We start from the raw sequence: 13,374 nt of genomic DNA, 5'->3' as shown, positions 1-13,374 counted from the left end.
CAAACAACCATCATTGACTGATTATGGCTAAAAAAAACTCTTGGGAGAATTAACCTCCCTTGTAAGGCAGTTTTCAGTTGGTTCAACAGTTTAATACAGCACGTTTGCATGACATCTTCTATAATATCTTCTACAATAGTATCTTCTACAATAGGAGATATTAGTAACCAGAACCAGACCTCTGCTATGCTGGTCAAAACATGTTGATGTTGCATTTATTCATGGTAGTAGTTCTCTACTCTCCACACATCAAATACACTAGGTATATACAAAAACATTATTTTACAATAAGAGAGATAATGCAATCAACAGAAGCTGGCCATACTAGCACCCTGTGTGTGTGTAGATACAGTATTTACCCAGGAAATACCAGGACAGGAGCAGGAGCTTAGTAATGGAAAGGGGGAGTTTCAATCTCTAGGTGGTGGTGACTGGGTCAGTCATAATCAGAACCGTAGTCTGCTGCGCACACACCGAGAGCTGCACAGAGACAGGGTTAAGGCTGGTTCATACTGTACATTGTCTGCTGACTGTTAGAATGCGAAAACTGTGTAGGGACACATTGTGTTGTAACATTCCAATGGTCTGTAGACAGCGCATCGTATCAACCAGCCTTCAGAAGACACATCTCTCTATAGTTATTAGCTGGCTGATCAGAAACGATCTTTACCGTTTAACTGTCACAGTTTAATCAGTAACCCACATATTACTGTGTATTGAAGGTGCTACATGTATTATTATTTTTCTCTACATATACCTGTAATAGCAAATGAAGGTTAAATTTGCAGGGCTGGTTTAAGTTAATCTGTGTCTAGTATTTAGTGCATGTTTGAGTTTTCCTGGCCAGACTTGTTTACAAAATTAGCACTGCACATGCTCATGAAAGCTCATTTTGTAAATATTGAGGTAAAATGCAATATCATCACCAATTACAACATATGCGGTAAGGAAATACTTTGACTCAATTCCCCAATCTGGCAGATTTAACCTGGTTGGTTTGCTAATATAGATACTAAGAATAAAAATAAAATGTTAGTCTACATGTGGCACCTTAGTACTGTATGTCACTGCAGAGTAGAGCACACTTGAAAATTCAGACACAGACATTTCCCATTTTCCCCATTTGAGGATTTCCTATTATTATTTGCATGTATTATATTATAAATAGAGCTCTCATTATATCATATTCATTCATAGTGGCTGAACAGATGGATGTTTTTCATCAGACCATCCAACACTGAGCTACTGAGGTCCCTCTCAAATGAATAATCTCAGACACTTCACATCTTCAGGAGGGGCTTTCCACAAAGCTTTACTGCTATCACTCTTCATCTGAGGAATGAGAGTGGATATACGCATCTTAGTGTTTTGAAGATTCCTGGAAACTTAAGACCGGTTCATCATGACAGCAGTAGTAATTTATGTAAGGCCTTGGGTGTGTGCGTGTGTGTGTGTGTAGTGGTCTTGCCGGTCTGTGAGTTCTGTTTGTGTCTCTGTCCAGCCAGATTCTGCCTACTTGTACATAGCGTTGAAGGCTCGACCAATGATGAGCCTGCGCACCTCGCTGGTGCCTGCCCCTATCTCATACAGCTTGGCATCTCTAAGGAAACGACCCATGGGGTAGTCATTGATATAGCCGTTTCCACCTGCAGAGGGAGTGAGAGAGGGAGTGTTACAGAGAAATAACAGATGAACACACAACACTCCTTGAAACCTGCCAACAGTCAGGTCAAAAGTGAATTCACAGTGAATTTTTCAGTGAGATAAAAATGCGCGTGGGCTTTTTACCATTGCTGTAGCTCTGTAATTGCTACGTAGAGTATAACCATGTGTTGTTACATGGTAAACTGATAATAACTGTTTTGTAGTTCAACAGTCAAAGAGCTTTAACCACTGCACTCTTGCCATTATAAAAGTGGAATCAAGATTATGCAGATAAACCATCAATATCAATGTTAATCCTGCCAGTTATCCCTGGTGCTGGCATGTATTCCCTGGTAAGAGCAGTTTGTCTTGGCACTCACCCAGACACTGAATACCGTCCAGTGCCACCTGGGTTGCGTTCTCAGCACAGTAGAGGATCACCCCGGCACAGTCCTGCATTGACGACACCGATCAATACTCAGCTGGTCAATAATCAGACTACAGAAGAACACCAGCTCAGATCAGAATAGCACACTGGGACATTCAGGGTCATGACTCAGGGTTGTGATATGATCTGATGGTCCTGAAGAGAGGAGAGGTGAGTGTCGTACGATCTGGGGATAATGTGTCATAGTGACAGGGATTCCTGATTGGCAGAGAGAAATCCAGTGAAACAGTAATTGCTATTTAGCAGTGGTGGAAGTAATGGGCTTTCTGAATAATACTAGAGACAGGTTGTAGTGTTAAGCAATTATAGTACTGTAAACAGTAGGAATGAGCAGCGCTAACCATGGAGCTGAAGTGTCCCTTGTCACAGGCTCTCGCCACGTTGTACACATACTGTCGACAGGCGCTTAGCCGTGTGTACATGTCCGCCATCTTGCCCTGCATCAGCTGGAGGGGGGAGGGTGGGGGGGTAGATGGTTAGAAGAATACATGACCTCAACTCAGGACACCATTGAAAACACATGTTGGGACGGAGGCTGGAGCTGTAATTCCAGAAACCACATGCGATGCAACAAATACCAACAAGAATCTAATCATTCTTGGCATCATTTACACATAATCACCTGTCAGCCATAATTTCCCCCCCATGTTTTACTTTAATTAATCTAGATATGATCACTGTCTTGAGTTACCATTTCTCATGATTATAACAATATCATTCACTTGATATTCTCATTTACCCTGCCTATAAAAGTAAGAGGAAATTATTATCCTCTTTAAATAACTGACAATAATGGATGTTAGAATAAACAAAAACAAACTTATTAACCGTTTATTGTTTTTAGTTACAGTATTTATTATTATTAGGATAATCAAAAGATCACTAAAGTTGATTGGGTTAAACCTTTACGTCAAAGTGAAAAAAATGCAACAGATTTTCCTACATTAATTACAACCCCCCCCCCCCCCCCCCCCCCTAGAATTAATACTTAGTAGTAGAAGCACCTTTGGCAGCATTTACTGTATAGCTGAGAGTGTCTTTGGGTAAGTCTCGATCAGCTTTGCACATCTGAATGCAGCAATTGTCATCCATTCTTCTCCATCAAGTTGGATGGGTGCCATTGGTGAACAGCAATGTTTTAGTTGCCACAGATTCAATTGGATTGAGGTCTGGGCTTTGACTGGGCCATTCCAGGATATTGACTTTTTGGTTTGTAAGCCGCTCCAGTGTGGCTTTGGCTATATGTTTTGTGGCCTTGTCGTCCGTCCCAGGTCTCTTACAGACTGCAGGTTTTCCTTCAGAATCTCTCTGTACTTTGCTCCATTCATTTTGCTCTCTATCTTTGTGAAATGTTCCAGTTCCTCCTGCAGAGAAGCATTCCCATAACACAATGCTGCCACCACCATCCTTCACGGTAGAGATGGTGTTCGGTTTATGTGCGGTGTTAGGCTTGCGCCAAACATAGGGTTTAGTGTTGAGGCCAAAAAGTTTGATCTCATCAGACCATAGAATCTTCTTCGACTTGGACTCAAAAGTCTCCCACATGCCTATGGGCAAACTCTAGCTGAAAATGTATGTGAGTTGCTTTCAACAAGGGCTTTCTTCTTGCCACTCTCCCATAAAGCCCAGATTCACGGAGTGTCCGGGATATTGCTGTCCTATGCACAGTTTCTCCCATCTCAACCATGGAAGACTACAACTTCTTCAGAGTTACCAGCCCTCTTGGTGGCCTCTCTGACTATGGCCAGCCTCGCCCCGTTACTTAGTTTTTGAGGACGTCCTGTTCTAGGCAGATTCACAGTTGAACCATATTCTCTCCATTTTTTATGATGGTCTTAACTGTGCTCTGGGGGATATTCGATGCCTTGGAATTTTTCCTATATCCTTCCCCTGATTGGTGCTTTTCAAGAACTGTGTCCTGGATCTGTTTGGAACATTCTTTGATCTTTATGGTGTAGTCTTAGTTTGGGAATGCACTAACCAACTGTGGGATCACCCAAGGACAGGTGTATTTAGTCTGAAATCATGTGAAATACCCCACATAATAATAATAACTCCACACAGGTGGACTCCAGTGACAAAAAACTAAATTAAATAAATGTTGATTCCATGTTGTAACTGTTACGTTCCACGTTATCACATTTTGTTCATAATATGCTTTATGTAGGCCTACTCCTGTTATGCTGTCTGTGTTTTCTGTTCTCCCTCTGTGTGTTGCGTTTGTTGTCTACCCGGCGGGTTCCCGCACTGTTCCTCCTCCAATGGCGTCGTTCCTGCCTGCTCTCTGCTGCCCTATCAGAGGGGTGTGCGCCTTATTAAAAGCCGCCTGTTTCCCCCCTCTCGGTTAGGTAGTGACATTCTTTGTTAGTCAGAGCACGTTTTCGTTGTATGTTTTTTGCTGTGTCCACTAGTCTGATCGTTAGTCCTGTGTTATATTCGTCTTTTTGTCATAGCCTACCTTAGTTTCAACATTCCCTAGTAGGTCTCCCCTCAGGGGAGGGCGAGGTATGTTAGGTTAGAAGCCCGCGGGCTTACATTTTACACGCATGTAACTTGTGTCTAAATACACTAGGTTAGCTTACCCAGGCGGGTGCCACCTTCTGTATTTATGGGATTAGACTAGGCGGGACAGTTAGTGAGTTTAGTTAGTGAGGACGTTGTTCTTATTATTGTATTAGAGAAGGTAGGGATAGGGAAGCGATAGGGTTTATAGATCTAGGGCGGGAATTCTGTTCTGTTAATTTCTTTTGGTCGAGTCTGTTTTGGCGTCCTCCCCTTAGTTTTCCAGAGGCTCGCCTTGCCTCTGTACGTGTTTGGTTGTCACTATAATTTGTTCACTATTATTATTATTATTATTACTATTCTTTGGTTGCAATAAACCTCATTCCTGGTTGTTGCCTTTTACCCCATTGTAAGTCGTCCCTGGGTTAGTTATATTGTACTGTTTTTGCCGCTACCTCCACACCGGCTCTTGGTAGCCTACACACGGGCACTGCTTGTTGCGTGGTCCCCTCCTCTCTATCCCTAGACCTACCATCTGGGAGGGGTCCGTAACAGTAACACAAAGAAAAAGTCAACAGGGGTGAATACTTTCTATAGGCCCTGTACATGCTAGTACCAGAGGAGGCTGAGCGTGATCGCCTTCCTAGAGACTGCCAGATGCATGAAACCACCTAAATGTTGACCTTGATTATCAATCAAATTGTTTAGAAACAAATCCATTGCCTTATTAGGATAGAATATGCCCTTTTAGGGGTGTTAGGGGTAGAGGGACATACATCCCGCCCCCATGAATACTTTGTATAGAAGGTATGTTGTACTGAATATAATCTGAGAAAGCTTTGACTTTTGCTTCTTTCTCCCTGCATGCAGCTTTTGGGTTGACAATAAACCTGTATTGTGAACCTGATTTCAAGACTCCATTGCATCTGTCCAGTCTCTCTACTTCCCTCTGGGAAAGACACTTCCAGCTCCATCACACAGTTTCAGACTCAAAATTACTTCTTTATGAAATAAAAACAAATTTCTCACTCAATGTGTTTCTCTCTCTGTCTCTATCAAACAACTGTTGAATTGTTCCAGGCTAATTTCAACATGTCAGATAACAAACCCTGTGGTGGCAGCAACTGCTCTGCCTGTTAGTACCCCCGCGCCCCTCCCCCTTCTCGTGACCCACCCAGCCCCCGATGGACGTGTCCTCACCTGGAAGTGTCCAATCCTCTGGCCAAACGCCTCTCTCACGTGGAGATAGGGAACAGCATAGTCCAATACCGCCTGCATGATGCTGCAGCACACAGACAGCTACATCAACGGAGAACACATCATCACTGGGGCGTTTCTAGGATTCAAAGACATCAGGGAACTTAGCCCCAAGAGGAGACTATACTGTAACTAAATTAATAAACAAAATAGACTACTAGCCATAAATAGCTAGCTAGCTAACTACCTACCTAGCTGCTGATCCCCAGAATTATTTTCACCCAATAATTCCACCATCTTATCACAGAGTTACCCAATAGGTCCTGACGACAGCACTAGTCTCTCCAGGTCCAGCCCGCTCATCATCACATACACACCCTTGTTCAGAGGGCCCAGAACGTTCTCCTCTGGAAGGTAGAGGTAACAGATAACAGGTTGTGTTAAAGAGATCTGTGCGTTTTGAACAACACACATTAACACAGAATACACACACTCACACAGAATTGACCCACATATGCACCACAAAACAGATACCGTCCTCCACACACACACACACACCTGGAATTTTGCAATCCTCAAAGATCAGTTCACAGGTGTTGGAGCCCCTCATACCCAGCTTATCCAGCTTCTGGGCTGTGCTGAACCCTGGCATGCCCTGGTGACACACACACACGCACGCACGCATGCGCACGCACGCGCACACACACACACACACACACACACACACACACACACACACACACACACACACACGCGCACACGCACACACGCACACACACATCAAATAATTGCATAACAAAGGTTACAGAGAAACTTTAAGGCTTCCCAGATGCAGACTAAGCTTGCCTTCTCCACGATGAACGCTGTGATGCCCTGGGCCACGGCCTCTGGGTTCGTCTTGGCGTACACAATGAGTACGTCTGCGTCTGGCCCATTAGTGATCCAGAACTTGTTGCCATTCAGCACGTAGTGGTCCCCTTGACAACACAGAGACACACCAGGTTAAACAGGGGGCTGGCAGGTGGGTTTCCTACACCAAGGATTTCACTGGACTGAAGTGAAATGTTTTCGTGTTATAATCATTGTTGAAATTTATTGAATGTTTTTAAGACTGCTATATACCTGGGATGACCTCAGAGCTCTGAGAACTGTGAGCGGCTCAGCTGAGGCTGGAGATGAGGTGGGGGCACTGATGAAGACGAGCTACAGGTCTGATCTATTAGGCAGCTACAGGTGTGATCTATGAGGTTCCTCTGAGAATGAGTATGTTCCACCAGGCCTCACCTTCCTTCCTGGCCTTCATCTTCATGGAGACAACGTCAGAGCCGGCGTTAGGTTCGCTCATGGCCAGGGCCCCGACATGCTCTCCTGTCATCAGCTGTGGAGACCACACAGGAGACGGTATGAGAGGTGAACAGGAACACTGGAGCCTGCATGTGGATCTCACACCGTTCTTAAACTGACTGATCCAAATCAATCCCGGGCCGGCGATGTTGACTTCTGTCAGCAACTTGTGGAACGACACCGGTGTGCGGGCTTCCATAGAAAACAATGGGAGCTTAATAATAGACCTTTCCGATTCAGGCAGCAAGTTCCGCCCCCCATAGCTACTGTTGCTATGCATAACAAGCTTTGGAGCAAGTTAATAAAATGTCCACTGAACAGCACATACCTGATGATTTTCTCAAGGATTCCTGACAATATTGCTGAATGTTATTTTCTACATGCCACAACTTTGTCTAAGAGAGTTCTACAGAAAGGCCTGAACTATTTTACACAAGGATATATCCATGAGATTAGGATTTTGGACGGAGCAGGTGACAAGATACAAGTTGATCCTAGGTATTGGCGATCTATGCGGAAGGCAAAGACGGCTCACACACTCCAGATTGAAATTCATCAGGACAAAATTGTAGTCTAACTGCACATGTAAAGCAGGTTGAGTAAGTTAGTGGCATACATTCTTAGAAAATAAACCTGAAAGAATGATGTTAACCTAAAGTTACTAGCTAGCTTTTTGTGTCAGCGTTGCTGTAAACTGATGTATGGAGGGAGGTGTGGAGTATCGTACAGCTTGTTTTCTTATAACATGATGGTACAGCAGCCAGCAGGCCGGTTTTCTGAATGTTTTAAGAACCCTTTTCTTCAAACTAATGTCTAATCTATGAACACAGCGCGGGACATGCTTTGTTTGTGGGACATCAGAGGCGTGGTCTTAAGAAATCAGGCAACCTTATTGGTTATTATTCTCTGCGTGATCGACAGGTCGGAAAGGTCTATTGGAACGTTGCGGCGGATAGCTGCCGACCACAGTGTACAGCCACCCTGAGAGTAGAACAGCTTTCTTGTCCGAGTTTAATTCTTGTCTAAGTGTTCAGGATGTCTGCGTGGGCCAATGTAGTGAATACTGCAATGACATTTTGCCAGGCTGTTGGTTAATAATTTCCCAGCCTGTTTAAAATAAAGGTTAAATGAAATATTAAAAATAACAACAGCTGTCATGCTGTTTATGCGTAAACTATGCTTACATTAGGGATGTCCCCGAATATTCGACGATTCGGTCAAAACAGCCCGATTCGAACGCCAATTTCACAGTCGAATCATCGCAGTTGCTGCAAAACGTGGTTATGAAGGACAGGATCATTCCATTCAGGCTCTATGGGGTGCTGAATGTCTGCTTTTACATACTGTAGAATTGCCTGGTTTCTCCAATGAATCATGATATAATATAGCCTATTTTGGTATAAATATCAGACTATTAATAACTTTCAATAAAAATGTAATATAACTCATGTGCTTTCGATAGATCTCTTTAGTGTGCGTGTGAATAAATCACCATGGTAGACTAACTTGCAATAGCCTATGCACCATCAGAGCAGTAGCTTGGCTGAGCTACTTTATATAATTTAGGTGCTGGGCTACAGATTATAAAAATCCTAACCGATTTCGAAATTGGGTTGCATCACACACGAGGATAATCTCATCAAATGTTCTCCTCTAGAATCTCAAACAAGATTTGAAAATAACGCCTCATCACACACTTCAGGATATTATCATGCCCACGCCTGAGGGAGCAACGAACCACTGGTCTCGCTTGTAAAGTAGTGATGTACAGTAAGTTATAGTTATAGTTCTTGGATGACTCCTCTACTGTGGGCAGCATCAGCGAAGATGTAGAGGAGGAGTACAGAGATGTGATTGGGAGATTCCTCAGATGGTCTGAGGAGAACCAGTTCCAACTCAACATCAGCAAAACCAAGGAGCTGATTGTGGGGTTCAGAAGGAACAAGAGGCCCCTGACCACTATTACCATCCAGGGGGAGGAAATTGAGATTGTGTACTCATACAAGTTCCTACAAGTGCACCTGAACAATAAACTGGACTGGACAGACAACACTGAGGCCCTCTATAGGAAAGGACAGAGCAGACCGTTTTCTCCACCCCCCTTCACCCTGAATGTCTCCCCGGTCGTCATTGTGGACTCCTTCTGCTTCCTGGGCACCGTCATCTCCCAGGAGCTCAAATGGGAACTGAACACCAGCTCCCTTGTGAAGAAGGCACAGCAGAGGATGTACTTCCTGAGGCAGCTGAAAAAAATCAGACTACCAAAAACAATGGTCCTCATTCCTGAACGCAGTTAAGAAAAAGTTACGAAGAAAGAGTTACGAGAAATTTCTTCTTAACTCCACTTACGAAGTTCCCGGGACAAATCTGGCATTCCTGAATGGTTTCTTATCTGGGATTTGTTCTTATCCAAGAACAGAATTTAAGAATGTGGAAATGCAGTCGTAGGTAGGCCAGATTAGTGTGGCCATGTTCGCAAGGGCTGAATTTAGGAGAAATCTGAGGTCATTGTGTTCACATCAATTCTACAGATCTACTAGGCTTGAAATAATAATCATAATCATAAATACAAGGATATTTGTATCATTTCCAATTACGTTTCACATTTATAGTCATGATTCTACAAGGCATTGTGGTGTCCTAAAATAAATAAAAGCACCACACAAACACTGCAAATGGCAGTGAATGAATAAATAAGCACTAAACTCAGTCGCTATACTCAGACTCAGCACAACAACACCTTATATTCCCAGAATGGACACATCTACATTCTGTAGCCTAAATAAACATGTGAATATTCATAACTAAAATATATGATATAGGCCTACATAATATAGATACTGTAGGGCCCATCAAGATCCACAAGTAGCCTACTCATGCATATAACTAAACTGTACAATTTAATCTGCTCTCAGCACATCCCATCCCTTTCATGTAGGCTATATATTTTGCATTTTGTATTAAAAGTTCATATTGTTGTTTGTTCATTTGTTTTCTTTTGTTATTTTGTATTGGGTTTTTTCACCTTGCTTAAGCTTAGTGTGCACGTTGTAAGAGCCAGCAGAGAAACAGCTCACTGCTCATTTTACTGGTATGTTGTGTGACGAATAAAACGTTGAATTTGCACGTGAACTTGAACATCAATCAACTTTTTCCGCGCTGTCTGGGGATTCTATGTGCACACAACCCTGTAGTAAGGAGCTGGCGGGCCGTTTATGTATGCAAATTCAGGTGTACGAGAATGCGCATTCAACTTAAGAAGGGGGGCACAGCTGAGAACACTTTGGAGGTTTAAGAACACATTTCCACACGTTCATGAATCCGGCGGGGATCTTTCTTAGGGTTGGTCTTACGAAGTTCGTAAGAAGACATTTAAAAAGACACTTAAGAAAATGTTCAGGAATGAGGTCCATTGACGGTACTCCTCTACACCTCCATCAGAGTCCATCCTCACCTCCTCCATCACCGTCTGGTACTCTACCGCTACAGCTAAAGACAGGGCCAAACTGCAGCACGTCATCCGCTCCACCAAGAAGGTGATCGGCTGTAATCTGCCTCCCTCCTGGCCCTGCATGCCTCTAGGGCCCTGAAGCGGGCCAGGAAGATTGCGTCCGACCCCTCTCACCCCACAATCTCTTCGTGCCACTCCCCTCCGGCAGGAGGCTGCAGTCCATCAGGATCATGACTGCACGCCACAGAGGCAGCTTCTTCCCCACGGCCACCAGCCTCTTCAACAAGGCTCATGCCCCACTGTGACTCCACCCCACCCCACCGCCCCCGCTGAGACATTTGCACATGACCACCGAATGTACTGTACATAGGACACACTGCACTCACATCACACCACATGCACCATATACACACACTCGCATACACATAATTTTGCACACTCACTATATATACACTGACCACTCTACATTTTGCATATTGTTTTTTTTAATATCTTATCTTATTTTGCACTTCTATTGTGAACTTGCTCTTTGCACAGTCCTGTCTTGTCCCTGCACCCTGTCCAATGTTGTCTCCATGCTATGCACCATTCCCAAAAACAAATTCCTAGTATGTTGGAAAACTACAATGGCAATAAAACGAATTCTGATTCTGATGTATTTATATTCTATATTTTAAACATACTGTATGTATATAGGCCTACTCCTTGTCCTTTCTCTCTCTCTTTTATGTATATTCGCTACTTTGTATATTCTGTATTCCAACCTATGCTGTACTTTCCTTCTGCTGAAATTCCCAAATTTCTCCCTGTGGGGAATGGGCATTATTAAAGTATTAAAGTTCATATCTATCTATCGAATGCATTTGTTATTTAAACGTAGGCCTATATTTTCGTTAAGGTTTTTTTTTTTTTACACAGGTAGGCCTATGCAAATATAAAAACATGATTCTATGATCAGTCGACGATACGCAAGATTTACACAATCAGATCCGACTATGAAAATCCTTAGTTGGGGACAGCACTAGCGTACATACAAACAAACAAATAAACAAACAAAGGAAATACAAACATATGAACCACTCCAGCCTACCTTAGGCAGGTACTTCTCCTTCTGTTTCTCGTTGCCATGGCGCACCATCTGATTGACACACAGGTTGGAGTGCGCTCCGTAGCTGAGGGCTATGGCCGCCGAAACCCGAGACATCTCCTCCATAACGATCACATGATCCAAGTATCCCAGACCCGTGCCGCCAAGTTCCACTGCAAGAAAAAAAGGAATCTACTCGTCAGGATTCAAACACATTCATCATGATGAAAGATGATCGATGAAAGAATATAGTAGCTAATAGCCAACAAAGTAACTGATTTCTCACTTGGGGCTGTCATTCCGAGGAGTCCAAGTTCGCCCATCTCCTTCCAGAAGTTCTGCAGGTGAACAACTCAGTGTCAACAATCTAACAGCACTATACATTACTGTTTTTGTTATTGTACTATATTGTTAATGCACTTTACTGTTACGTTTGGACGTTTGGACTCATCTTTACTGAACGTTAGATGGCAAACTTATTTTCGTTGAACTGTACTTGTGCTGTATAATGACAATACATTTGAATCTAATCTAATTATGCAGGACATTCTGATGTCAACAGCACACACTTATCAACAGAAGTGTCATTTTGTAAAATCAATGGCATAGAGTAAAGCCGGTGAGGTTAATTATAGCATATCCCTCCAGCTCTATTCGAATTAGCATTAGGATACAGAGAGGGTTCAGGTCAGCATCATCAACATCATTGTCTTACCCGCATCCCTGGGAATTCGTTGGTCTTGTCGATCTCGTCAGCTATGGGCGCTAACTTCTCCTGACAGAACCTCCGGACCATCTGTCTGAGCTGGGGTAGGAAGGGACAGAACGACCCAATCAACAGACTGCACACGGACAACACCCTCCTCGTCTCCCTCTCTCCTGTCCGTCCAACTCAATGTCGGTGACCTCGTGTAACCTTTCCTTATAATGGTCAGTCAAGCTTGAAGCTACCTTTCACTGTTCTCACGACCGTTTGACGTTAGTCCCTTCTCATATTGGCACCCAACCAGGCAGACTTGCCGAACATAGGCTTGCCGAGCTAGACCCTCTCAGCTAACGTAGCACTTGCTAGCCTGCGTAGTTAGCTAGCTAGCTGTCATCAGCTAACGTTAGCCTTCCATGTCGTGTGCGTCCTTTGACAAGCTTTTTAAAAACCTACACAGTTTATGCACTGATGGATTCTGTACGGGATTTCATGACTGACGATAGTCTAATCTGACCCAGTAAATCCAATGAACTTTCCCTGCTTCCTAAGATTGGCACCTAGCTAACGGTTAGCTAACGTTAACTTACCTGAATCTGCTCCTCGGTGAGCCCGTTGACAACGTCATCTACCGGGGTAGCGGACCCAGCGCACCCACGTCTCGCCACCGCGGATGCAGAGATTCTGAAGCCGAGACGCAACGCACTCCTGGCTGCAAACATTGCGATGTTACTGAGAAGGAGATACAAACTGGAAGGTCGTGCCACTGTCAGATGTTGCTATCTATCACCTAGCTACGCTACAACTTCTCAGCATTTCTATGGTGCCGAAGAGCTGTCAGTCAACAGAGGGTAGACTCATTACCGCCTCCCTCTGATACGGAGTGTACATGAATATTATTAAAAGAAGAAGACGTTATTAGGCAATCTTTATTTGACATGTTTTTGGAATTCCTGTATTTCATATAAATGCTTTGTTGTAGTGTGCATGGCTAACTT

The 13,374-nt window shown here is 43.6% G+C and overlaps 1 protein-coding gene across 1 annotated transcript; it reads right to left on the bottom strand.

The window, feature by feature from the left end:
* ivd (isovaleryl-CoA dehydrogenase) lies at positions 1-13,171 on the bottom strand. Its single transcript, XM_084437826.1, has 13 exons — positions 12,967-13,171; positions 12,389-12,478; positions 11,960-12,011; positions 11,677-11,846; positions 7,076-7,169; positions 6,638-6,768; positions 6,350-6,446; positions 6,105-6,198; positions 5,795-5,876; positions 2,434-2,538; positions 2,025-2,097; positions 1,517-1,646; positions 1-1,332 (listed from the first exon to the last, which is right to left on the bottom strand). Exons 1-13 carry the CDS (start codon positions 13,096-13,098, stop codon positions 1,329-1,331), a joined length of 1,254 nt encoding a protein of 417 aa, XP_084293952.1. The 5' UTR covers positions 13,099-13,171; the 3' UTR covers positions 1-1,328.
* Positions 13,172-13,374: the final 203 nt, after the last annotated feature.

Source organism: Borostomias antarcticus (genome assembly GCF_949987555.1).
Source record: "Borostomias antarcticus genome assembly, chromosome: 5".
Classification (NCBI taxonomy): Eukaryota; Metazoa; Chordata; class Actinopteri; order Stomiiformes; family Stomiidae; genus Borostomias; species Borostomias antarcticus.
This window is presented reverse-complemented; position numbering and strand designations above follow the sequence as displayed.